The 26,870-nt window shown below is 50.7% G+C and overlaps 1 protein-coding gene across 2 annotated transcripts in view; it reads left to right on the forward strand.

Annotated features, from left to right (window-relative positions):
- Nucleotides 1-26,870, forward strand: part of WTIP (WT1 interacting protein) — an 87,097-nt gene that overhangs the window by 45,005 nt on the left and 15,222 nt on the right. For both annotated transcript variants that reach the window (XM_075433796.1, XM_075433797.1), the window contains exon 3: nt 19,527-19,594. In XM_075433796.1, coding sequence (XP_075289911.1) covers nt 19,527-19,594 — 68 coding nt within the window. The remainder of the gene's footprint in view (nt 1-19,526; nt 19,595-26,870) is intronic.

Here is a 26,870-nt window from a genome sequence, read left to right on the forward strand (position 1 = left end):
AAACAGTGGCAGCAAGCGTTAGCATTCTGTCCTTCAGGCTTTCTTCTGACAGAGGGTATTGGCAAACGACAGAGAGGACTGGTGGGCTGGTGGTGACGGAGGGGGGAGTCGGCCGGGGGTGGGAAGGCAGGGTTTGCCTCCACCTGCTCCGGGCTTCCTTGGCGTCTTGGGCAGGTCCCTTAGCATGTCTGGCTTCACCCATGTGGTGATAATTCTGCTCACCTACCTCACATGGGTGATACTGTGCTGGTTTAATTAATATTTTTAAATGATTTGGAGATCCCGAGGTCGAAGTACCGGAGAAGTGAGTAGTTTTGTAAATCCATTAAATAATTATTTTCTATCACAAATGGATGCCTTCACTGGAGGAAACACTTGCAGTGTCTGGCAGCCAAGCCGTACAGCTGCTGCAGCATGCTACTGAAAATAATTACTTCCTCAAATAATGCATATTTACAGTTTATGGAGGACCATTCTGAGGATTATATATCATTAAATACATGAACTAACGTAAGATTTTAAAAAGACTACTTTCCCAGCACCACTCCCCAGAGCCCTTAGTGCCTGGGCCACGTGAATAACGTTCCCATTCCTCTGTCCAAGCCCAAAGTTGTGTTTTTAATTTATTTTAAGTATCCAAAGAATGCTTTCTCCAGTATTCAGAGGACTCTAAATCGGATGTGAGACATAAATGCACCAGAGAAGCTTATCAGAGAAACAGGCCTGGCATGAAGCCTACATAAACAACCATAAATTTTTCTCATTTAAGTGGCGGGACTCGGGAGGATTGGCCAATTATAGCTGCCGTGGGCTGTCCTTGGGCACCAAGGAAAGTGCTTTCCTGACCCCTGGGATTTGACATGAGCTGACCGGTTTGCTTGCTTATAAACTTGCTGATAGAGAATGGCCAGCTTGCTTCTGGTAAACTGCCTTCCACAGGGCGCTTCCCAGAGCGGCTTACCAGCAGGGGAGGTTTTCTCCTCTCGTTGGACTTGTCAGGAAATTTTAGCTTGGTTTTAACCCCGGCAGGGAAGAGGTCTTGTTCCCAACTGCTCTTCTCTGCCTCTCTCCCTCAAAACACAGCGCAGGAAGAAACTCAGTAAATTTGATCGTGGCCAGAAAGCATTATTTCCCCCCTTCCAATAAATACCTCATTTCCTGAAAATCCTGCCTTTGACCAGAACTTCTACTGGGACTTTTTAGATTTATCATAACTCCTGGCCAGATCCAGTCTCGGTCGGTGTCAAAGTATCCCTGCCTTTGTGGAGAGCGGCAGAGCTCTCAGCGGGGCAGCCGGATCCGGCTCCCATCCCACTGACATCAGTGGTGTGGTTTGCCCTAGGTGAGCTGTTCCCCATGCTTGTATAAAAAGCAGGTGATTTTGCAATATAGCTTTGATTATGAACACCATGCCAGAAAGAGTAAGGAATTGCTTTATGACTTTACTGAAAAACTCCTAGTATTTTACCAGCGTGAAACCTGTGTGTGGGTGCCCTGCGTTGAACTGACACAAATAAAAACAGGAAATCTTCATGCTCGCAAACTTGATCCCACAGTCTTGAATTAGGTACAGTAAATACTTTCCAAAAACAAACCTGAAGCAAAACCCCGCCATGGCCTCCCTGATGGCCAGCCTCCAGTCCCTAATCAGTACTCATCCACTTGTAGGATTATTGACCCCACTTGGCAGTTCATGGGACCAGTATCTGATTGAGCGCAGGCAGCGCGCTTTGGCAGCCAGCAGAGATTGTGCGATACACCGCAGTGTCGGTGTAGAGGGTGGAAGCAGTCTGCCTGGGGCTGGTACCTGGTACGTAGGCAGCTCTCCTGGCTCAACATTCAAATAAAAAAGAGAATTATTTTCTTATAGTGGTGGAAAAAGCGGGAGTGTAGTAACTGTTGGGTGTAGTCCTGTGTTCCTTGCCTGCCCCACACGTCCCAGCAGGCTCAGGGCATGCAAGGAGTGAGGAGGGGTGCCTCGAGGAACGGCGTTGAATGTTTGCTGACACTTGGTCTTCTCACTCCTCTTCTCATGGATGTTTAGTACTTGAGGAACAGGTCTGTGTCCTGTGGTCCTGGGCCAGAATAACCTTCTACCATCGTTTTGGAGTACGTCATTTCACCCACTACGTTGCGGTTCCTGGGTGATGGAACGACCACCCTGCAAGCTGAAATGGCAAAGAGCAGTCCACTCTCTCCGTGCCATGTCCCACAAAGCTGAGTGGCAGGTGAAGATGTAGCTCAGTAGGTTTGCATTTAAGGTCTAGTTTGTGCATGATGTGGCTAGAGAGATGTGGAAGCCCTCTGCAGGCAGTAAGTGTTGTCTGTGCTCTCAAACAATCTTCTCCCGAGGGGTTCTGCAAGCACTCCTGTTACCTCTGAGATGGCCTTCAAACCCCATGGTAAGCTCGGTTGTTCAGGAGGTTGCTGGGGCCTTGTGAAGTCATTCCCAAAGTCCCCTGTCAGTGCTTGCTGCCTTGTGGTCTTAGAGGCAGGCTCCCAAAACTAGGCTTCAAGCCCCACAGGTACGCCCCCTTCCCTCCACCCGTTCATCCCATGGAGTGCTGGTGACACAGAGACATCGGGTGCTTGGCGAGGGCTTCACTCGCTGCTTTGTGCATCCTTTCTGTCTGCACCAGCTCCCTTTATACGTGCAAAAAACCCTGTACTCCTTCCCTTTCCCGTTCAGGGTCCCATGTGTCACAGAACGGCAGGGGTTGGCAGGGACCTCTGTGGATCATCTGGTCCAATGCCCCTGCCAAAGCAGGGTCACCCAGAGCAGGCTGCACAGGACCTTGTCCAGGTGGATCTTGAATATCTCCAGAGGAGACTCCACAGCCCCTCTGGGCAGCCTGTTCCAGTGCTCCGTCACCCTCAGAGTGAAGAAGTTCCTCGTCTTCCCTTCTCGATCTGCTGGGAGTGCTGCTCCTGCTGTAACTCTGCTGCTTAGGCCCTGGCACGGCCATGCCCTGCCTGCTCCTCGGTGCTGCTCCAGCACCGGCCTGCACCCAGGGCCGAGCTCCCACCTCCTCTGCCCAGCTGCCCTGCCTTCCCGGGGCAGTGATGCTGCTGCTCTCCATGCCTCCTTGGGCTTGCTGCTTTGCTCTCCTCTCCCCCGCTCCCAAGTGACTCTTCTTGCCTGAAACTATCAAGCCTGGACTCTTTGTTGGCCATGCTCCTGGGAACTTGCACTGGGTTTGGAATAGTCCTAATAAAAGTGAATGATGAACTAGGCGAGAAATAGGCAAAGAAGTGGGGGAGAGAAACTTTTAAAGTAGCTTCTGTAAGACGAAATAAAACCAGCAGTGGCTGCTGGCTTCTGACAGCACAGCTGCCTCGAGGGGTGTAGGTGACTCTCGGTGCCAGCACGCATGCAGAATGCGGCCGCTAATACCTGCCAGCTCTTTTAACTGTACCTCTGCAGAGTGAAAGGCCTCTGATTTAATGTGTATTTGAAAGCAGGAATGGATTTAGCAATCATTTTTGATTACTGACTGCTGTGTCTCAATGGTTGTCTATCAATGTGTTTTAAAACACAAGCGTGGTGTGTCCTACCATTAAATTCGATATAGCCATCGAGCCTCAGTCACTCAACACAGCTGCCTGCCTGGGGACTCTACGCTGTCGCTCTTCCAACTGCGTCCCCTGCAAAATTTTTTCCTGGAAATAATGCAAATAGCTTAGTTGAGTGAGTCAGTGGTTTACCAACCGTAGGAACCACAGCAGTGTAAATTCAGACCTGTGGAAACCGTTTGCTGAATCAGTAGTAACAGTCCAGTGGTCTCCAGAGCAGCAGTCTCCAAAGGAGGGGTGCATGCACCCCAGAGACTGCTCCAGCTGATACTTTAGCCTGCGGGAAGAAAATATTGCAGTAGTAGATGTATGTAACTTATAAATACACTTGTACTGGGATGCCTGCTCAAACATTTTTTTACTATCACAAAGTTTGAAAACCACTGTTCTAGAGGAAGAAAGCCTATAGAGCCACCAGGACTTGATTTGCTGTTTCAAGAAGTTGTTTAACAACGGAGAATGTATCCACTTGGGAAAATGAGGGTGTAAATAATCTACTTAAACTCTTAAGGAGGCATGTAGGTGAGAGCCAGAGATCATGTTTTCTAAGCCTTGTTTTTGAACAGATGCTATTTTTTATTACCCTGGTTATATTCTAGTAGCAAAGCATCCCAGTTGTGACAATTGCTCTTTTCCAGGCCATGCTGCAGGAGGTTGGTTCAAGTAAAGTGGCCAGTGGTTACTGTCTCAGAAGTACTGTTGGTGTTTAGATGACGATGGTGTCACACACAGAGATGGCCCCGCATGGGTGCTGGCAGATGCAGACTTATGGTACCTGCACATTGGAACCTCGGGGAGGTTCCAGTTAAATACATGCAAAGGGGAAAGTCCTTCTTTATCAGTGAAATTCTGCAGCTGACTGTGCGGTTTTGAATGATGAACTCTGGGGTTTACAGCAGCCAGTGCGTTCAGTGTTTGTGTTTGCTGTATAGCTGCTTCTCCACCTGGCCCTGAACGCTGGGCTAGTGAGCAGGATGTGTAAAAACAGAAAACCAGGGGAAATCAGAAGAAGGAATAACGAAGTCTGATACAAGTATGGCTGAAGGCAAAGGTTTGCATTGTCTTAGTCACCACTGCTGTAGTGGCGAGCTGATGTCTCATGCTGGGTACGGGAGAGAGGAAGGAAGTGGATTTAGTGGAAAATTGATTGCATCTACTTGGGCTCTTTCCAGCTGAATCCTGAGTTAAGTACATTCATCCTGAACTAATCGTTGGGGAGAATTGGCTGAAATCTCACATACTTCTTGAAAGGAAAGCTAAGCATTAAAGGAACAATATCCTTATTGTACCTGAGTGCCAAAGAAGCGAGTGCACTGTCAGGAGTCCTACCTGTTCAGCGCTCTGTCTTGGAAGCTGCTTGTGGTTTTAGTTCTAATGTGACCTGGTGCAAGAAGCTGTGCTGAGTCCACCACAAAACATCAAGGACAGGCCATTTTGGAGGGCTGGTTTCTGGTGGTGTTTCAAATCGGCTGAGCAAGCCCCAGTTCAACCCAGTAATTCAGTAGTAATTTTCATTTTTATTTTATTTACAGCAAAATATACTGGAATATGATCTAAAACACATATCTGAAGTCCTGGCAAGGTTTTGTTCAAAGTTATGCAGAATAAATCTGAAGTAATGCTATTAACATCAGTATAATTGTTCACCAGTGTGAGCAACAGAGAAGACGTCTCTCTGTGCAGTTCTTTCAAACTTACTGCTAAATAATCTAAACCCAAAGTATGTGCTTCAGAACTGGCAGGATGTTTTAGTACTTTTTTCCACTGTGTACTAACCTTTCTAAGCTTTCTTAGCACTTCTGATCCCAAGGACCATTCCCTGATACATTCTTCCATTATCACATGAAGAAAAAAGTGACAGCTGTTGCTCAAGATGCCATCTCTAGGCACCGTGGATCTCAACAGTCTCACTTTATTGTGAAGGTTTATCTCAAGGGAATGAGAACTGAGCGCTGTGAGTGTGATGTCACACACGTGCTGGTGCCACTGGTCTTGGCTGCTGAGCGCTTGCTGGGTGTGACCCAAGTCAAGCACCGCTGGTGTGTTCGGGCCCATCAGCAGCACCTTTGATGCTGCTCACACTGAGGTGCTGACGCGGACGGTGCTGCTGGGAGGAAGAAAGTAAACTGTTCCTGTGCAGATCTGTTCTTGTTTTTCTGAGGCAACGCAGAAGATGGTTTAGGGAAATTGCTCATCTCCCTTGAGGCTCTCTTGCGTGTTGCCACAGGACTGGGCTATGTCCATTCCTTTTGTTCAACATACTTTTACGTATAAAGTATTAGGAGAGACGGTGATGCTGCAGCTCGCTCCGTGCAGAGGTGCCAGGCAGCAATCTGACTTGCCGTTCCAGCTTTTGATCAGATTTCTGATCATCTGCTTCAGGGCCAGGCTAAACCATGATTTTTAGTTAAGGCTGAACTTGAATGAAGCAGAGAATGATGACTTGCAAGAAAGAGCCTGGTAGCAGTGGTGAGGGGTTGGCAGAGCCCTTAGTTCAGCAAAGTTGCCTGACCTTTGCCAGTTGAGTTTGGCAGGTGGAGTCTCTGGTGGGTTCTTGCCCTGCTCTAAATGTCTGGATGACAGTAGGGACCAAAATTTTTTCTTCTTTTTTTTCTTTTCTTTCTTTAGTCTTACTGGAATACAGCTTCTTCTTTTGGATGTGTTCCCATATAAATTACCTCCTGAACGTATTACAGCAGTTCGCTCGTCATGAAGGCTGCTCACTAACTTCAGGCGGTGCAGAACTCGGTGGCTTGGTCATGTCTCCTGCAGGGAGCTCGCACAGAGAGCGTGAACTTTCCGAGTCAGGGACCATCAGTTCCACTTACACATGTCCACTTCTGTGTTGTACAAGGAGGACCTGAGCAGAGTCTGGAAAAGCTGCTAGATAAAAATACCAGTTGTGCCTGTGATCTGCGTCCTGTTCGTTTCCAGGTGTACCTGAAGACTGAAGTTTGAGGCTTTGACTTAGAAGGCTCTGCTCTAGGCTGGTGGTGATGACTGCAGAGGCTGCTTTGTTCTTTAGGATGCAACAGAAGCTTGAGATCAGCAGAGGTTTAAAACAAACACAAGAGAAGGCTTCATACAATGCATAATGCAATTGTGGGACTCGCTGCCATAGAGACAGCATGGAGGCCAGCAGTATAAGTGATCTCATAGAGGAATTAGACAAATTAAAGAAGGATTGGTCCAGTGAGGCTATTAAACATAATAGTTATGATGCAACCTGTGGTGCAGGAAGGCCTGAAGTGTTGGCTGCTGGAAGCTGAGCGGTTATTCTTGGGAACACATCAGCCTGTGCGAGCCCTGTTTCTAATGCTCTTTCCCATGGAGCTTCCGCTCCTGGCCAGGGCTGTAGACAGGATACCGTGCTAGACGGATCCTTGCTGCTGCCCTTACGGTGGTTCTTACTGGAGCGTGAATGGAAACCACCCAGCACGTCGCATGGGTAGCGGCCAGCAAGGCTGCTCGGGAAGGTTGTGTCCTGCAGAGGCGGGAAGACTTGGGCTGGAATCGGCTGCAGTTTAGTGCTGGATTTGTTTTGCCGTAGAGTGGGCTGCACTGTGACCCCGGGATAGTGTCATAAGACAAGGACTCTTAAGTCCCGGCTTACAGGCAGCAGCTGGGAAAGTGGAATTCGTTGCTGCTAACAAGCAGGGTCTGTGAAGGAACCATGAAAGCCTCCTGCCGTGGAAGCTATGCTGGGGAAGGGCTGTAGCCGCTTCCCTCCCAGGCTGCTGAGTGGTGCAGAGGCCTCTCGTGGGTTTTACCCAGCGGTCTCTGTTGCTTTACCCTGCTTCTGCACTTTATTTTTGCATTTGTGAACCCAGCCTGAAAAAAAAATCTTAATTGAAGTACATTTGGAGCTCTATTTTATATTTGCCTGTTAGCGTGTCTGCTTGCTAGCTTATTATATAGGCCCAAAATAGCTATTAGATCAATGCAGGCTGTTGCATTTCTGTTTTTACATTATGCTTGGCTTATATTTTTACAAACTCCTTTGCAACATAAGTTCTTCTGTGGAGCTCCATGGAAATAATTTATGCCTTAACTCTGAAATTGATGGGTGGTATGGGATAGAGTAAATACAGGAGTGGGAAAGAAAGGAAACATCTGCCAATTTTAACTTTTGCAAATTACATGGAAGCTTGAAAGTATTTGCTAAGTTTATAATACGGTCTGCACAGGAACGCTGTGCCCAAGTACCGGAGGTCAGAGATCTTCTTGTCCCTGCAGCACTAAGTAACCTTTTGGTTAAATAACCTGACCAAAGAGTGGGAGGAGGGAGAAAGGAAGAGAGAATTCCACACTAGAGTAAACATGGCATGGAGATTATGGATACCCTGCCAAGAAAGGTGGGGTTTTCCAGCAAGGTAACAAAAGATATTAGCTATGTATCTACATAATCCTGCTGGAGACTGACAGTTAAAGTGGAACGGCTAGGTTGGGGCAGAAATGCACCCTCTGCGTCCCTCCACCCAGTCTTGGGCTTGCTGGCTTTGGTGGTGGCAAATGCTGCTGAGTGGTCAGAGCAAGCCATGTCGCGTGCCTCAGTGCAGAAGTGCGAGGGGCTTTGGCAGCAAAGGTGCACTTCCTGGGTAGAACTGTGTTTCCTTCGGCACGATGGCTGGCAGGAGGCAAAATCCTAGGGAAGATGGTGAAGTTTTTCATTTTGACATCATGGTAGGTTAAGGTAAACTGCACAGGAGAGTCTAGAGTTTACCTTGGGCTACAAACATGTCACAATGATTAACTGCCTTGTTTTCATCTGGATTTTACCACACGTTAGTGAGTGCATAGCAAAGGCGGACTTTTTTCTGGTAAAGTTAGTACCTTGGGGCAGGTCTACAGCTTGTGTAAACTTTGATGAGTTGGGTGATGCTGTCACGACATGCACCAGCTGCAAATGCAGCTCAGCAGAGGGGCCTGCGGCAGCGGAGGGCTGCAGAGCAGCGTGTTCCAGGGTGGGAGCTGGCATGCTGCTGCTCCGTGATGGAGAGGTGGCACATGGAGAGGTGGGACGGAGCAGGGCTGGCATGCTGCTCCGTGATGGAGAGGTGGCACATGGAGAGGTGGGACGGAGCAGGGCTGGCATGCTGCTCTGTGATGGAGAGGTGGGACGGAGCAGAGCTGGCACGCTGTTCCATGATGGAGAGGTGGGACAGAGCAGGGCTGGCACGCTGCTCTGTGATGGAGAGGTGGGACAGAGCAGGGCTGGCACGCTGTTCCATGATGGAGAGGTGGGACAGAGCAGGGCTGGCACGCTGTTCCATGATGGAGAGGTGGGACAGAGCAGGGCTGGCACGCTGCTCTGTGATGGAGAGGTGGGACGGAGCAGAGCTGGCACGCTGTTCTGTGATGGAGAGGTGGGACAGAGCAGGGCTGGCATGCTGCTGCTCCGTGATGGAGAGGTGGCACATGGAGAGGTGGGACGGAGCAGGGCTGGCATGCTGCTCCGTGATGGAGAGGTGGCACATGGAGAGGTGGGACGGAGCAGGGCTGGCACGCTGCTCTGTGATGGAGAGGTGGGACGGAGCAGAGCTGGCACGCTGTTCCATGATGGAGAGGTGGAACGGAGCAGGGCTGGCACGCTGTTCCATGATGGAGAGGTGGGACGGAGCAGAGCTGGCACGCTGCTCTGTGATGGAGAGGTGGGACAGAGCAGGGCTGGCACGCTGTTCCATGATGGAGAGGTGGGATGGAGCAGGGGTGGCACACTGTTCCATGATGGAGAGGTGGGATGGAGCAGGGGTGGCACGCTGTTCCATGATGGAGAGGTGGGACGGAGCAGAGCTGGCACGCTGCTCTGTGATGGAGAGGTGGGACGGAGCAGGGGTGGCCCGCTGTTCCATGATGGAGAGGTGGGATGGAGCAGGGGTGGCACACTGTTCCATGATGGAGAGGTGGGACGGAGCAGGGGTGGCACGCTGTTCCATGATGGAGAGGTGGGACGGAGCAGAGCTGGCACGCTACTCTGTGATGGAGAGGTGGGACGGAGCAGGGGTGGCACACTGTACCGTGATGGAGGAGTGGGACGGAGCGGGGCTTGGCCTGGGCGCCAGCCCAGGGACCGACAGGGTCGCCGTGTTACGCAGCGGTGTGCTCCTCTGAGACTCCCAGTTGGAGCTGCGCAGCGGTGAGCAGGAGGGAAAGTAGCTAACTGCCGTCTGCCTCGCCGGGACGGATCGACTGAGACAGAGAATGTGAATGAATGCTGACTTTAGAGCCACAGTTAATTTGCACTGAAAAGCTCTTTTTTAGTGTACGAATATGAATTAGTATTGGAACTTAAACTGTGGAGGAATTTTCCATGAAGATTTTAAAAATAATTTATTTAAAATGATAATTTAAATTATAATTTTAAAAAATTTTTATGCTTTCCCTGCGTCGATATTTTTAAAAAGTGAATCTCCTGATCTGTTAAAAGTGTTCGTTCGTATTGGTATGTCTGCCTACCTGATGACAATATTTAATTAAGAATTTGTTTGCAGACTCTGAATACTCTTTCCTGAAAGAATCTATGTAAAGGGAGAAAACAATACACATCCTGTACTCCACCTTCATAGGCCTCTAGCATACGATGCCACCTTTTGTTTGCAAGAGTTTAAATTTCAAATAAAATCCCAGCATTCTTTTGAAAAAAAGGAAAGGGCCTCTCCCCTGCTTAGATTGTCAAATCCCAGACTAGCCCGGAATTGAATAGGCCAAGTCAGTGACCTCAGGCAGAAAGAATGTTGGTTATTTACGTAGGGCTTCTGCTATTTTAGCAGCAAACCTTTTCTTTTGAAAGGACAATGTATACTGTTTTGTGTTTATGGCCAAGTAAAAAGCTTGTACATCTGAGATTTGCATCGTAATAGCCTCGTAACTCAATATACAGCATCCTCACGACTAGCAGGGCAAGCCTCTGTTCTCTCTTAGCTGGTGCAGGTCCTTTAGAAGCTTTTATAAAAGTTCTCTGAAAAACCGTCGTAAAGACTCAGCTGCTTCTGTGTTTGCTTTGGTGGCTTTTTTCTTTCCCCTCGGAGTTTTGCTTTTTTCGAAAAAACTAAAATTAAATGTGGTTTCTTTACGAGCTATCAGGCAGCGCTCAAAATATTTTGATGCCTCTCAAGCTAAGCTGTGCCTGCAGCTTGAAACGAGGAAAATACGTGTGTGTGTGTGTGTGTGTGTGTGTGTGTGTGTGAATTCACACACCCAGCAGTTTTCCTGAAATAATGGAAGATCTTTGCAGGCATTCTGGCCTGGTGGATGAGCCTGCAATTCCAAATGGTTTTTAAAGTGTGCCTTTCTCAATAGATCGTAACCATGAGGAGCTATTGTGTGAGTAAAGCACACATTTAGGATCCAATCCTGCATTCCTTGAAGTCAATGGGAGTCTGAGCGTGAAAGGAATGCAGGATTGGGTCCTGAAGCAGGGGACCGAACTGGTCTGCCAGATTGCTTTGAAAAGAAGAATACAGCACATCCACAGTAGCCACTTTTTAGTGTTTCAGATTTCAAACGGCTGGAGTCTGTGAGAAGTGGCTTCTGCCAACATGCAGTATCTTCTATTCAAAGGAATTTGGCATTGGTGGTGGGTGGTTTTTTTTTTTCCTCCTCTCTATCTTAAAAACCCTGAAAGCCCTAGAAATTCACCCCTGCTTTCACAAAGCCTGAGCAGTTGAGCGTTGTGAGGAGGGGACTGGGCGGTGGCGGATGGCAGCGTCTCCCAGCCCAGGGCTGGGGCTGGAGCTCAGTCCTCCTCCTCCTCCTCCTCCTCTGCCCCCTCCTGCCCCCGCAGCCCCCCCAGTGCCGCCACCGAGGCCTTGGGGGGCACACGGGACCCCGGGTGAGGAGGTTCTACCGGGTGGCTTCGTGCGAGGCCCCGGGAGGAGGCCGAGGAGAAGAGCTCGGCGAGCAGTTACCAGGGGCCGAAGCAGCCGCGGTGCTCCCCATGCTCACGTGGATGGCGTCGAGCCGCAGGGCGAGGGGGGATGCTTCTGCTGAGACCCCCCGGGATTCCTGCACCCAGCTCTGGAGCCCTCAGCACAGGACAGAGCTGGAGCTGTGGGAGCGGGGCCAGAGGAGGCCCCAGCAATGATCCGAGGGCTGGAACCCCTCTGCTGGGAGGAGAGGCTGGGAGAGCTGGGGCTGCTCAGCCTGGGGAAGAGAAGGCTGTGGGGAGACCTTAGAGCAGCTGCCAGTGCCTGCAGAGAGCTGAAGAGGGGCTCTTTACCAGGGCCTGGAGTGATAGGGCAGGGGTGATGGCTTCCAGCTGAAAGAGAGGAGATTTAGATGAGATATAAGGAAGGAATTCTTCACTGTGAGGACGGTGAGGCCCTGTCCCAGGTTGCCCAGAGAAGCTGTGGCTGCCCCCTCCCTAGCAGTGCTTAAGGCCAGGCTGGACAGGGCTCTGGGCATCCTGGGCTGGTGGAAGGGGTCCCTGCCCACGGCAGGGGTCCCTGCCCGCAGAAGGGGGGATGGAACTGGACGGTCTGTAACTTCCCTTCCAACCCAGACCATCCTATGAGTGACAGAAACCCCGCATAAAGAAAATCTCTGTGCAAGAAAGCAGTCAGAAGGCAAAGGGAAGGATGGAGAACTGTGGGCCCAAACTCACACGTGAGTAAAGGAGAAATGGTGACAAAGAAAAAGCATTGGAAGCTTTTGTTTTCTTCTGGCACATCTTTAATTCCTGGGCAGGCAAACCCTCTCTACCAAATGAAAGAAAACTACTCCTGGGTGAAATTCTGTGTCAGTTTATCTTGAGATGACTGGGTAGAGTTGGTAGCAGAGGTGGGTTGTTATTACTTAATATTTTCGATTATATATTCCATGTCTGTAAAATTTGGTATTTCTCTTGAGGTTTCAGCTCCTGGAGTCATCTGGCAACTTAAAGTTTAGCTTCCACTTCTCAACAGCAGTTTGCGGTGAACAGACTGGACTCTGGATATTTAATTTGCCCTTCAGCTTTTGAGTTACTACAGTCCCGGTTTCTCAGTCATTAAAACGCGTACTCAGAGCACACACGGGCACTCTTCACAGGACGGCTCACACCTTGCATGGCAAGAAAAGCTGCAGCACCTGTGCCAGGGTTTTGCTCAAGGCTGTGGATGGCGGTTCCCGTTGCAGTGCCCTGTGCTGCCGTCACGGTGTCCGCAGGCCACAGGGCAGATCGCTGGGGCTCCAGCTGCCCGACACGGGCTCGGCGACGGGCCCTGCCACGGCACGTGGGATGCGAAAGCGCGTTGGGGTGCTGCCTGCGTTTGGGAGCGTGGGCAGCCACCGCAGACCGGCTCTGGATCGGAGCAGCTCCAGACCTGTGCCAGGGGCTTCTGCGAAACCAAATGATGAGGCTTAGCCTGCTGAAGTCTACGTTTCCATTGAGCAGTGATGGAGACAGTGGCCGCCGAGCCAGCTTGTGTCTGGTTTCACTCATAATGGGCTTTGGGGCAATGCATGGCCGTTTTCCTTCCCTGTTGTGGTAGCTGGAAAATATTTGAGCAAGTGTTGTTGCCTATTAACCCTGCGTGTATTTATGTGTTGCTTTAGTTTGAATGCTTTGAGAAACCGTCACTTACGGTGCCAACATGAGACCGGTAGCGATGCTGGTGTCACATCAGTCACTGCAGAGATGGCGTCTGAAGCAGTTAACAAGCAATTGGGTCCATGTTTAGCATCACTAGCTAAAACAGATACACGCAGTTCTTCGGTCAGTCAGGCATGAAGAGCCAGGAGCTGCCATGCTCAGAGTGGTGCGAGTCACGGCCCAGAGCTTCCTGGGTGCAGGGATTCTCACTGCGTGTCCCGTTCAGCCTCAGAACTGACAGTTCGTAAAATAAGAATTGAAGGGAAGAAATCCCAGTGAGGGAAGCAATGTGATATGCTTTTTTTCCTCCAGAAAGAGCTGTTAAAGAAGGGTGCTGAGTATTTGTGCTGCTGCTGTGAGACAAGCCTGGAGCTCGAGGTGGTACCAGAGCAGTGCATGGCCATGCTGGGGGCTCGAGCAAGCCCCTGACGCGGCGGCAGGGCAGCCATCCCGCCTGCTCCCGCCCCTGCCTGCACCGTGCTCGCTGGCTGCTTCCGTCGCTGCCCGTGCCGTGCTGGCTGCCTGCTCCCACTGCTGCCCGTGCCGTGCTGGCTGGCCACGTCGGGGCTCCCGGGGGGCTGTGCCCTCATGGCAGAAGCAGCAGCAGAGCCAAGTTCTGTGCTCGTGTGTGGTCAGACCTCGCCAGGGCTGTCCCCAGCTAACAGAAACGGCAGGTACTTGGATAATATTCCGTGGCGATAGATGGGGCTGCTCAGGCTTCTAATTAGCTCTGCTTGAACAGTGATACCTACAACTGAACTCTTCGATTACTCTCCACATATGGAGGTTTTAATTACATTTTCTGACTAAAATACAATCCTCTTGTTGCACGCAGCTGTAACGTTAGAAATAACAAGGGCATTATTAGTCATCTTGCATTTTGATCCCTCTAACGCCGAAACTTTCCCGTATGGAGTTACGAGAAGAGGCACATACACCAGGAGAGAGACCAGGATGGTGAGGAGGTACGCTGTGCGTTTTTTTCGGCGCGCTGGTAGTCTGAGGGACGCGCCAGGCGTTATCTGGGAGGCGAGGCCTGGGCTGCAGCATTCCCATTATGTCAGAGAGGAGCTGTTTGTTTTTAAGTAGCGTCAGGCACTGAGACAATGCAGGCTTCTCACATGAACTTGCTTACACTACAATGCTAGTAAATCATGGTTATTACCCAACGGTTGCGTGTTTTTAATCATCAAAGTACTTAAAATATTATAATAATGCTTGGCACTTTTCAACTTCAAAGCACGCTGCGAACAGTAATTAGGTCTAATAACCATGCTGTGACAGTGAGACGCTGCTATCTCTTGTCTGACAAGGGCGAGGGGGGTGTTAGCCCCCGACACGGTTGCATCATCCCGTGTGAGGCTGGAGATGGACCGCTGAAGGCTGCGGCTTGATAACTCACCTCCCTGTAGGCAAATACCCCGCGGCAGGGAGGGCTTTGAAGATGCTTTCCGGGCTGGTGGGGAGGGGACGGGAAGTTGTCAGCGCTCTTTCGGAGCACCTCCTCGAGACTGTAAAGCCCCGTCTGATGCACATTTTGTTCCGCGAGGGCCTGGAGCAGCTTTTGAAACAGCACTGGAATAAGTTTTTCCCCGCCTTGGCTTCCCGGCTGGTGTGTTTTCACCACCCTGCAAAGTGTTGTGGAGACTGGGGAGAATAGTTGTGGACAGCCTGTGTCAGCTGTGGGTCATTTTTCCTTTTGCAAGCCAAATCTTTGAGCTGAGTCGTTTGCTAAAGCAACAGCTCTCCCGTTCCTTCCTTTTAGTTTGCAACACATAAGGGAGAAAAACTGTGCAGGAAGTAATCACTAGACACATTTAAATGCCAGAGACTCGTAAACTGTTTAAATGTGAAAGCTGATGTTAAAAACCTAGAGCTGATTCTGATTGTATATATCTTTTTCAAGTTCCAAAAGCCTGCTTTCATTTGGGTGTGTGTCATGTTGGTTACAAACACCAGTTGTGATCGTTGCTTGGGACAGAGTAGTTTCTAGCTTGCACTTTGCTAACCGCTGGACTGTCTGTGTGAAACTGGGCGCTCTTTGCTGGAGCATTGGGGAGGTCTCTGCCTCCCAGCTGGGGTGGTGGAACCCCCTTGTCTGGGCACTCACAACCCCTCAAACGTGGGTGTCAGTCGAGAAATGTGAAGGTTATTTGCGACAAGCGATTGTTGTCACCGTGAGCGCGCCAGCTTCGTTTTCCGCAGTAGAACAAGGCTCTAAAAAGCACTCGAGAGAGAAAAGGCTTCCCTGTAAATGCTAACATTGGGTGCCTGCATGCGGGCTGGGCGGCTTCTGCCCCATCCCATGGTCCCCAGCACGTTCCCGGCCGACCTGCCGCTGCGCTGGTCGAGTGCGGAACAGAGCCTCTGCCTCCCCACTGCTGCTACAGTCTGGTCTGACCGGGCGGATGTGCCAAGGTGGGTATCCAGCAGAGGAGGCAGGCAGCGCTGTGCTTGTGAACTCTGCACGAGGCTGCTCGTTAGAACTCCTCATTATTATAAAGAGCTATCGGCAAGTTGCATCAAGTTTTGTCAGAAACTCTCGACTTTTTTGTTTCAATATCATGAAAGCAAATAGCAAGCAGGGCTCAGCTGTGCTCAGCCGTTCAGAGGACAGCCAAGCAGCAGGTTCTGTGTGCCAGCGGGCAGGACGATGCCACCGTGTCTAGCTGGCCAGGCGTTCGGCTCCGCTGCCGAAGCAACATTGCCTTTTCCTGACGTGTGATCTCTGCCTGACTGACAGTACGAGGCTGCGGCTGCCCAGAGCAGGCTGGTGCTGCGCAGGCCCCCGAGTCGCTCCAGGACCTCGAGAGGTGGAACCGCCTTGTCCACCCAGCACGCCCAGCCTGGGGCAGGTGGCCTGGCCTCAAGGCGCCGTGGCCGCAGGGCTGCTGGGTCAGGAGGTGCCAGCGCAGCGTCTCCTCGGGCCGGGCGTCTGCCTGACCGCCACTGCCTGCACGTCCCTCGTGGCTGTGGCCCTCACCCGATGCCCAGGCGCTCGTGGGGTCTGCTGCTGGACCGTGTTCGATGCCGTCGTTTAGCAAGCTCTTCTGGAGGGCAAATGGAGCCTGTGTTTCTGTCTTTGCTTCTAAAATGCAGGTTGTAGAAGCCGATAGAGTGCAGCCATGGCTATTTGTGTGATAGCTTGCTGTTTCTTGTTTATGAGACAGTTACTGTACAATCCCTGAATGAAGTTCCTGTAAGGCAAAAGGCCCGTCTATCTTATTAATTAGTGCTAATAATAGTAATTATCATGTGAGCAAGCTGCATGCCTGCTCTGTGACGTTAGGTGAGTTGGTTTCCTGATAGGTGGCTTCTTTTTTTAAGCTGTAAAATGGGTGAAGCGGTATTTGTCCTCAGTTTTGAAAGGTGTTGCTCTGCAAGCGCCATGCGGAGCGGAGGCGTTTTGACCCCGTCGGCTGTGTGGCAGGGGAGGGCAGCCCACTGGGGCTGGCAGGCAGGGGGCTGGCAGAGCGGCTGCGCGGGGGCCGAGGGGGAGGCCGGCAGCTTTGCCGCGCTGGGAGAGGTGGGGTTGCTGCATGTCGCAGGGTGGTCGGCTCCCAGGCGTCTCTGATCACTTGAGTGTCTTCGAGAGCCAGGCCAAAGCATTGGGTTTGCCTTGTTTCTGCTGGCTTGTGGGCTTCCCACTCCTTCCTGATCCATGCTAAGGAAACAACAGGAGCAGAATTCGGGGCGTTCGTATCAACCTGAGCTCTGCCAGGCTCTGCGCACTGGGATACCAAGCGGGATATATGGTTGGGAGATGCTGATGCCTCCCAGCATTCGGGTGTTCCTTTCCTGCAGAGATCCTTCCAGCAGCGGAGTTCGGGATTTGTCCTGATACCCGTAAATGTAAAATTTCCACTTACCAGAGTGATTGTAATTAAACTAAAGTAGATCCTTGCTGTTTTGAGAAGACGGGAAAGCTTTAAGATGAAGAGGCTCCTCAATAACGCTACTTAGACAAACTTGACTTGCTGTTTTGAGAAGACAGGAAAGCTCTAAGATAGAGAGGCTCCTAAATAATTCTACCCCAGACAGCTCAGCCTTGGGAGGGCAGATGCACCAAGCTACAGAGATAAAGAGGCACCAGGAGGGCAACAAGACCGGAGCAAAACAACCTGGAAGGACAGGGTAAACTGATCTTAGAACTGAGTTTGCGCAGAAACAAAGGTCAACCAGCGGACACTGTGATGAGGAGTATAAGCCTTCATCTTAGGACCCCCAAAGACCACCCGAGGACGCTAACAGACATGCGTGAAAGACATTAACATAGGCTAATTAGTTCTTGGAAAAATCATTAATATGCTAAGCATTTCTCGGAAATATAATGAATATATATACTGTGATTGTATTTAAGCTGAAGTGACAGGGTGTTTGGCGTGCACATTTGGAGGAGAGATCCCCCGTGTGCCCGGTGCCATAATAAACAATACCTGCTTAATAGCCTGCCAGCTATCGAGTCTTCAATTCCGGCTTTTCACGGCTTCAGTCCCTAATTACCTCTGCTGGTCCTAACCATAATGGGGAGCGGTGAGGGTGACAAACACCCCGGCTCTGCACCGGTGGCGTGTGAGCGAAGTGGAAGTGCTGCATCAGCATGTCCGAGGCAAGTCCCAGCTCTGGGTGCAGCTGCTTCATTTGCACCGTCTAAAGACAAATTGTGTCAGTTTCCAACTCCTGTTCTTCATTCCATTTACCTTTCCTTTACCTTTCACTGGGGAAGTTCAAAAGCAGCTTGGATAAGCAGGAGGGAAGATCTAGAGGTGGTTGCTCCAGTATCCATTGAGAGAGGCCCATCACCCGCTGATGGCTGTCCCAGGCCTATGTCTTGTTTCGGCGGTGTGTGGGGTGGACCAGTTTTGCTGAAGAGTCCCAGAGGAGCTGAGACGGTCGCGGGGCATTGCCCACACCACCAGGCTCTGGGTCCCCACCAGTGCTACCAGGCAGCTGGGAAGACAAACAAGAGCTGACTCCACCTACCAGCAGTACAGAGACAGCCGCCCATGAGATCGACAGCCCAAGAATGTGCACACAAAGGAAGCATTTCCCTCGGCCACGACAGTAAAACCGCCAGACGACCACATGCAGCATGTGATTTCCCAAAAGCATCAGCCCAGATCCCGACTTCTTTGTGCCACGCACTGTTTCCCAGGATCGGGTCGCAGTGGCAACGTGTAAAAGGCACTCTCATGCGCTGAAAATTAATCATATTTTCCTCAACGTTGTTTGTGGAAACTGTGGGGAGCGCTCCTGCCCCTCTGTGCTCGGCCAGCTGGCTCGGCTCGCTGGTCCTCAGAGTCAAACCCTCCGCAGAGATCGGCGATGTTTGTGGTGGAGCTGCCGCTCTGCCTCGGTAGGAGATGTCCAGGCTGATTCTGTGGAGTGAAAGCTCTGGCGGTGACCTGGGAGAGGTCGGCTGTTGACCTACAAATACAGAGCCTCTTGCCCTCTTCCCCGCTCCATGTTGCTGCGAGCAGCAGCCGGAACGCAGCCCGTAGCAGGCACCATGCCGTCGGCTTGCCAAGGCTGCAGGAGCTCAGGAGGGCACCCAGTGTCTGGGAGCTCTGGCCAGCAGGACTCTGGCGCGGAGGGGAGAGCGGGCGAGTCGGGGTGAGTGCTGTTCCTCCTTCCCCTCTCTGGTTTTGCACTGGGGAGACAGCGTTGCTTTCATTGGAGCAATGCTGGGGTAAGAGGGATCTGATCCGCTGCGTCTAAGAACTGCTTTGGCGCAGTGATTCCTGCTTTTAATCCTTTTGGTGGGGACTCTCTGGAGTCTGTTGTGCATTTCTTAGCTGTAAAGGGAGCCGTCAGTTAGCAATGGTCACAGGCTTTGTCAGTAGCGTTCCACAAGCACTAACGAAATGGCAGATGTTCAGACCTGAAAATGAGATCTGTTGTTTTCAGTGGGATTTTTCTGCCTTTCCCTCTGTCGTGTGTGCCTTGTACTGCTGTAGCATCACAGGGGGCTGCGGGTGTAGGTGCTGTGGCGTTGCTTAATGTATTAATGTTTTTAAAGGTGCGTATGCAGTGTCCCTGGTTTGGTCCTTCCGAGACAAACGCATTGCTCAGATGTATGCCTGCCGTGATTTTACCTGCTAAGAAAATTGTCTTGATTTATGAATGAGCCTTTCCCCCGGGACAATCCCTTCAGATTTCCAGTTTTCCAGGACCTGGTGTCGGCTGGGTTCCATAAACCACACGTCGAGGCAGTGTTTAGTTGATAAGGAGTCAGTGCGGGCGGGATGGAGCTGGGAGCGTGCCGCAGGATGCGTGCCGCGGGCCGGGCCCTGCGGGGAGTGGGGAGCGGCGCGGTGCTGCGCGGCCGAACAGCGGGGCTGGGGACCGAGCGCGGGGTGCTGACGGTGCCGTGTTTTGACAGGGAGAAGACTACGAGGAAAAGCGTTCTACAACGTCAATGGCAAGGTGTACTGTGAAGAAGACTTCCTAGTAAGTAAGATTTCAGGCATGTTTTAATTGTTTTTAAACCAAATTGTTCTTTTATATTGGCTTGTTTGCTCTGGGAGATGGTTGAGTCATCTGAGGCCTCCTGCCAGCGCTGGAATTGGGAAGCATTTACCACTCACTCCGTAAGGGCAGGATCAGGCCCTTGGTTTGAAGTGGTGGCTCCGAAACCGAGCACATAGCTGTCCATAAGCCACCACAAAGTGTAAATTATGAGAATAAACACTGGAGCTGCTCAAGCCTGGGACTTGAATCGCAGCCACGAGGCCTCGCCTGCCAAGCGAGAGCTCGAAGTCAAACATCTGGGGAATACCAATCATAACAAGAGGGGAGACGTTTTTGACTGGAGCACGTCATCGCTGTGGACAATGTTGCTTTGTTGCAGGCGCAGTTTTAGTCGCTGCTCTGCTCGGGGTGATGTGGGGCTGCATTGTGATTAGCTAAGAACTGTTAGCCACGGAGGAGCAACTAATTTTCTCTCCATGCTCCCAGAGCTTTTATAAATGCTTTACTTTAATAGAGACTGAGTCATGAAAAGAAAAATGAAGCTTGTTGCTGAGCTGTGTTGTTCCAAAAATAAAATATTTGTGCAATTAAGAGTGAGGATTGTGCAGTCCACAGAGAATGATTTGATAAGTGGCAGACCATTTATAATTAAGATTAAGAGGACAGCATGGCTGGGAATTGAAATTAGAGAGGAATGATATATTTTAGCATAGAGGATGATGAATTGGAGAATCAGTATATTGAATTTATACCACCTTTATTTATTGAAATACCATTCGTTTAGACGCTTGGGTCTTCCAGAATGACTTTCCATTTCTAATGAATATACGGCCATGCTTTTTGCAAAGGAATTATTCAAAGCATATCCCACAACAAAAATGTTACTGGCAGTTCAGAGTGTGCAGATGCATTTCTCATCAATGCAATCCATAAAAATAATGGAAATTCCTAAAATGCAAGCCATATTTGCCTGCTTGTGTTACACCTTTACTCTCAGCCTACCACAGCTGGAGCCTGCTGAAAAGAGCAAATTGTATGTTGTGCAGAAAATAAGTTTCTTGTTAGAATTGAAGTGTGCTGCTGTTTTGCTTGCATTTGGGAGAGAAACTTATGTTTTCTCCCTTGCTTTATTCAGCTCTTCCCTTCCTGTGTTTCTGCAGAAGCACAGGGAAAGGGAGAAAAGGTGGAGTGTGAGACGGAGGGGCTCGACCTTTGATTTTTATTTTGAATTGTATTGGAATGTACTTTCCCCATCAAAGCCTGTTATCCAGACTTAATGATGATTGCTGTTATTAGTTTGTAATTTCAGCTTAAACACGAGAATTTTGGATCTCAAGATCTCAATCTCTTGGAGAACATGCAGTTTTCAAGGGGTGGGGGGGAATCCACTTTAGTTCTTAGACATTTTCTGTCGTAGGTTTCTGAGGGGAGATACTTGCAGTGATTTTCCCAAGAAAACTGAGATTAAGGACCTGATAGGAATAAACTTTCTGCAGGTTAGGGAACTGTGGGGGCATTTAAGGCACGGATTTAAAAGCCCAGAGCTCCTGCAGGTGTGTCTGAACAGCGGCCAGGAGCACAGGGGGTGGGAGAGAAGCAGTCCAAGGGACTCACTGCTGCGTAAGTCAGCAAAAGAAATCAAATTCCGACATTGTCCCTGCCCATATTAAGCCAGCTGCTTCTCAGAAAGTGATTTCATCTTCTCTTGGCTTCCCCTGAGCATATGCCATAGCAAGAGTACTAGGAATTGTTTTGTTTCCCTAATAAAATAAACCACCTTTGCCTATTTTAGAGTTCTGCGGACAGAGAAAGCTCACAGCCTTTCTCAAAGTTGGAGGAAAAGGCCGCAAAGTAGCAATTAAAAAGGAAATTATTTTCACTACTTCACATGCCCAGGTCTTGCTTCTAACCACTTGGAAACGCCAGTCCTCTCTATAAAGAGGTGCTTTCAGTCCAGAGCAGATAGCCAGCTTCTTGTCCTGTGTAACTGAGAATTTCACTCTGCACCGTAACTCCAGATCTTAGTGCAGCTTTATTTTATCTGTGGATTCCCTGCTGACAGCATGGTAGCGAGACGGTAGGGGAGCGAATAACTGGGGTGGAGGGAGGTGGGGAGGGTTAAAAAAAAAATTTTTTTTTAAATTTGTGTTGCTCTTGCGTTCTGTCCTGTGAGCACTACCAGGCAAGCTTTGCAGGCCGGGGAGAGCGCGCCAGCAGAGCTATAGGGGCAGCTGCGTGTGATGGCGGTCTGTGGAGTCGTCCCGTAGCCCTGAGCCCGCAGGCCTCCCGCAGAGACGTGCCTCCCCGCTCTCTGCAACCTCTGCCCTGTCCCGCAGCAGCCGCGTGAGCACCCGCTCCTCCTTCGGCCGCTCTTGTACGGGGAGACTCGTCTCTCGGCTCGTGGCAGCCGCTTCCTGGCCAGTAAATGCAGGCGGAAGCAGAGTGGGTCACATTCTGGTTTCACGCTTAGGTAAAAGCAGAAGAAAAAGATTATTTTAATTTGGGGAGGTAAATAGAGGCAGTCTACCTATGTTATAATTGTATTCCTGCTAAGACAATACTGTCTCCCGTTGGTGGCCTCGCTCTTCCTCTGCTTTTGTTTGCCCGGGAACTGATCGGGAGAATTAGGTGCTCCTGTAGCTATGGGATGGGGAGGATTAGGTGCTCCTGTAGGTATGGGAGCTCTGCGGAGATGCAGCCCCACAGCTCGTGACCGGGTTATTTCAAGTATGATGGCGACGTAACAGGAACCAGACAGCAGAGCAGCTCCAGGCAGTTTGGGCAGGAGGCACTGTGCTGTTGCGCCGGCGTCACTGGTGAAACCCACGTCAGAAGAGCTGGTTTGGAGGGGGCTGTGTGTGCGGGGTTAGGCTTGCAGCAGCTGGACGGGCTTTCCGTGTATTCCCAGGGACGGAAGTGCGGAGTCGGCCTGTCTCTGCCTGTGGTCCCGCCAAAGCAGCGGTGGTCCGAGCGAGCCCCTCACTTGCCCTCCCAGCAAGAAGCGGCTGGTGCATGGATGCAGTGCGGACGGGCACAGCCACCCTGCCAGAGCCTGTCCCCATCCCACCCTCAGCAGGCAGCGCAGGGCAGAGCCAAGGGCTGCCGTTCCTGCAGAGCTCTGCCCGTCCCCGCTGCTGCCTCTGTGCATCCCATGAGTTGCCGCGGGTGCTTTTCCCCGTCATGGTGCCTGGCAAGGCACTGGGGATGTCCGGCAGGCCAGCGCAGGCAAGGCACTGGGACTGCAGTGAAGTCCTGCCTTGGGACTGCAGTAAACAGCACGTGAGCAACGGTGGACAGAAGAGCTGAACTGGTTCTTGCTGTGAACCAGTCAATGTAGGAAATTTTAGGGGAGAATGGATATTATTTACAGGTTTCTTTTAACTGTTAGAAACGTTGAATGCCCTGTAGCTGTCAGGATTTTGCTTCTCTTGCAATACTGCCATTTTCTGCGTGGGAACGGCTCCTGCCGGAGCAGTCTCCAGAGCTGCAGCTGGTGGCTCATATGCGATGCCTGGTTCTCTAACTCCCACCCACTCAAGGCAGATCAGGTCTCGCTCTCTATCAAAGGTGATGGGTGGAATTCACTGCAATAGTATGTATGGTCCTTAAAGCCAAGGCCTTGAGAAAAGCCATTCTCTGGTCCTTATAAATGTTTGGCACTTGTTGTAAGAGCAGGGCTCGCCCTCCTCGGCCAAGCTGCCATCCGCTCCGAGGTGCAGCGCTGGTGCCAGCTGCACCGGGGTATGACTCTCCCAGCCCGGAGGCAGTTGCATGCCAGCTGTGTGGGCCACATTTTTTAGGAGAGCTCGGTTGTCACTTCAGGCATAGCGAGTGCCAGAGAGCTTTGGCTACCGAGGTGTTTCAAAAGAACTGGTCCGTAAAGGTGTGACATGAGGAGCTGCTGGCGTCAAGCGTTCAAAATCTGGCCCTTTCTTTGAAAAGCGCTTTTGATTTCTGGACGGAAGGTGTTAGAGAAATGTAGATGTTATCATTCGTTATGAGCAATTTCCACTGTGCAGCCGTAAAGCTATCCAAGCACAGATACACCCATCAAAGCCTTTGGCAACAGCCGCAAGGTACATTCTTCTAGCAAATAGCTTTCCCACATGTTTGCTCTTACTGAGGGCACAGATTATCTTTCTCTGAATCGGGTGGCTTATTTTGCTCATTCTTTCCAGGGAAGAAATGCTAGAAGTTCTCAGGCCCGCTTGTGGCATTGTAGGTGGGGAGGGGATGCCACCGGCCACAGCCGTCCAGGTGAGAGTGGTGCCAGCCCTGGTGTGTGGGGCTGGGGCACCCCACGCTGGGGCGCATGGCATAGTGCTGCCTTTGGTGGTCTCGTCAGCCTCCTGCTTCCCGCCCACAGCAGCTGCAGGCCCACTCGGTGCTCAGGCCCAAGCCATGTTGGCTAAATTTAGCGAATGAATCGGATTTAAAAAACCAAAACCAAAATCTGCAGATACTCGCACCTCTGCCTGAGGATGGCGTAGCGATCGCCTGGTCTGTGCCGTTTCCCGGGGGAGCGCTTCGGCAGCGGTGCTGCGTGTTGCTGAGTGTGCGGAGCGAGAAGAACAAACCCAAACCCCCAGACTTGTCATTGCTTTGCTTTAGCTCCAGGGAAGCTCTGGTTACTCTTCTTCATGCCACCTTAAGGTAGCAAGTCCAGCAATATCCAAGTTTTGCCTCAGCCCTGTTAAGACGGTTCTTTCATGAAAGGAAATAAAACAAATGACAGTTTAATCTTTCCCTGAAAGCTCTTAGGACACAGATGGCTAACTGGCCAGAAAAGGGACACTGTTCCTGGTGAAGCGAACAAAAAATAAATGCCTTACTGTGTAATAAATAATCCCAGTCAGATGTTCTTGTTCCATTTTGTTGATAAATTGCTGCATAATCATGGGTGAGGGAAAAATAGCTCAATAATTTTAATTTGTCTTTCCTTTTCAATGCTTAAATACCATGTAAAGAAATTGAAAAGAAATTACTGTTTTTCTTGGCAAAAAAGACTTTTAAAATGTCACCAAAGCAGCCTGAATCTTCGATCTGTTATCTCTCTTTGTTTTCTTTTTTTGTTTTGCTTTTTGATAGGCTTTCCCCTTTTCTCTTGAGGTAATGAACATTATTGAGTGGGGGTCCAGCAGAGGTTAAGAAATGAAAGAATTTCCCTCTAGGGAGGAGATGAGAGGGAAAATGAACCTCGTGACAGATGTTAGTTACATTGCTTAATGCACTACTGGAAGACGCTCAGATGCTCTGGAAATAACCTATTACAGACACCACAAGCTGCAGCGCATAGCATGAAGGTCATCCAAAACTTCCCCTTTTAGCGTTATCTCTTTCACTGTCTTACAACTTTGCCAAATTTAATCATTTAGGCTGAACTTCTTCACGCCAGGTTTTTGCCTCCGGCTAACTTCGCTGTCATTAATTGCTGAAAGTTTTGACTAAAGCTGTTCATCCATTTCAGTAAGACTGGCGGGAGATCTGTTGCTTTGCCCTGAAATCCTTGAAGAGCAAGGCTCTAAACCCTCATTTGGCCCATGCCCAGGGTGAAGAGAGGCGCAGCACGTTGCAGGGAGCCTTTGGGTCTCCCCTCAGCAGCCCAGAGGGTGGCCAGCCCCTCGCCGTGCCATGCCTCTGCGGCTCCTTGCCCCGGCCGGACAGGGGCTGAGCTGCGGCCCAAGGAGGGCAAGCAGCCCGCAGCCACACCGGCGCTGAGCCTTGCACCTGCAGCAGCCTCTCCAGCCTCCCTTCTCCTCTCCATCCAGTCTGCTGGGGCTGCAAATCGCTCTCTCCCCGGCGCGGGCAACGGGTGCTGCTCAGGACGCTGCGCTCCTCGCTGAGCCATAGCCTCTTGGCTCCACAGCTGTAAAACTCTCCATGGTTGTAGAAATGCGAAAGGATCGGGGTGTGCCGGACTGGTGGGGAGGTGACAAACGGAAATGGTCGGCCTTCTGAGGCCGCAGGGGACGGGATATCAGCAGAGGACTAGCTGGTGGTCAGCAGTTCGTGAGAACAGGGCTTGCACCTTCAGCTCCTGTAGCACCAAACACAGCGAGACCCTTACTCTCGTTTGGGTAGTGATGGCTGCAGTGTAAATATGAATACCCCCGAGGCTGTTCCTCTCGGTTCGTGCACATGCTGTTTGCAAGCCTGGCAGTGTGGGAAGTGGCCCGTCCCCTTGCTGGGGCCCTAGGAAGATAGCTCTTGCTTAGCTGGTGTCAGCTGGAGTCAGAGGTCTGATTTTCCGTCGCAGCGAGGACAGATGTTCAGAGATGCCCCCTGGGAGGTGAGCACTGGGACTGGTGCATTAGCCAGAGAGCCCACTGCTGCTAAGCGAGAGTCTGTCGGGAAAAACAGACTCCCTTGAAAAGGTAGATGAATAAAGTCGCAGCTTGCATCCATCTCGTATCTGATGGGAATCGCAGAGCAAATGGAGTTCTGGGTGGCTGTGAGGGTGTGTTTAGGAGACCGGCTGTTCGGGTGCATACTGCAGTCAGAGGACAGGCAGACACGGGTGTTTGTTGAGATGTTTAACAGAATGACATCAGTGAAGCTCTGGAGGGGATTTGCTGCAGTATTCCTGGTATACGGAAGTGTAAGGAAGTCTGCGAGGGTGCCCGAGGCGCTGATGGCTCTAGGTTGGGTCAGGAGGTGCTTTCAGGTTCCAGAGGCATCATGAATGCCGAGCGTTGCCGAGCGTTGCTGTGCTCCCTAGCGCTGTCGCTGAAAACAAAGCCAAACAGAGCATAGCGTGTTACTGCGATCGGTGCGTGAGGGCGTGAAGTTCGTGTTGTTACTTGTGTCTCGCTCCAGCCCTTCCCTGCCAAGGCTATTTGAATACTTCCCTTCCTTAGTTTTTCCAAAGTTTGCAGTACGCCAGTGGTCCTAGTTTTACTTTAAAAACTAATTTGACAGTAATGATGATTAATTGGGGTACTCTGAATTGAAGTGTTGCATCAAACCTACAGATGGGCTTAAAATTCAAGTTTCAGAATATTTAGGGATCGTCAAATATCAACTGGCCTCTGCACTTTGGACTTGAATGTGACTCAGATGAAGAGCGTGTGGAGCTGGCGGTTTGGGCTCGCCTCTCGTTGCAGCACACCGGTGTAGTGCTGTACCCCGTATCAAGGAGTTGCAAGTCCATTGAAGCTGGTGGCAGAAGTCCTGTTGACTTCAGGGGGGTCTGGATTTTCTCCCAGGAGTTCACCCCAGAGGACAAGCTTTTAAAGCTAGGGCCCATATGAAAATG

The sequence above is a fragment of the Opisthocomus hoazin genome, chromosome 12, assembly GCF_030867145.1.
Source record: "Opisthocomus hoazin isolate bOpiHoa1 chromosome 12, bOpiHoa1.hap1, whole genome shotgun sequence".
Taxonomy (NCBI): Eukaryota; Metazoa; Chordata; class Aves; order Opisthocomiformes; family Opisthocomidae; genus Opisthocomus; species Opisthocomus hoazin.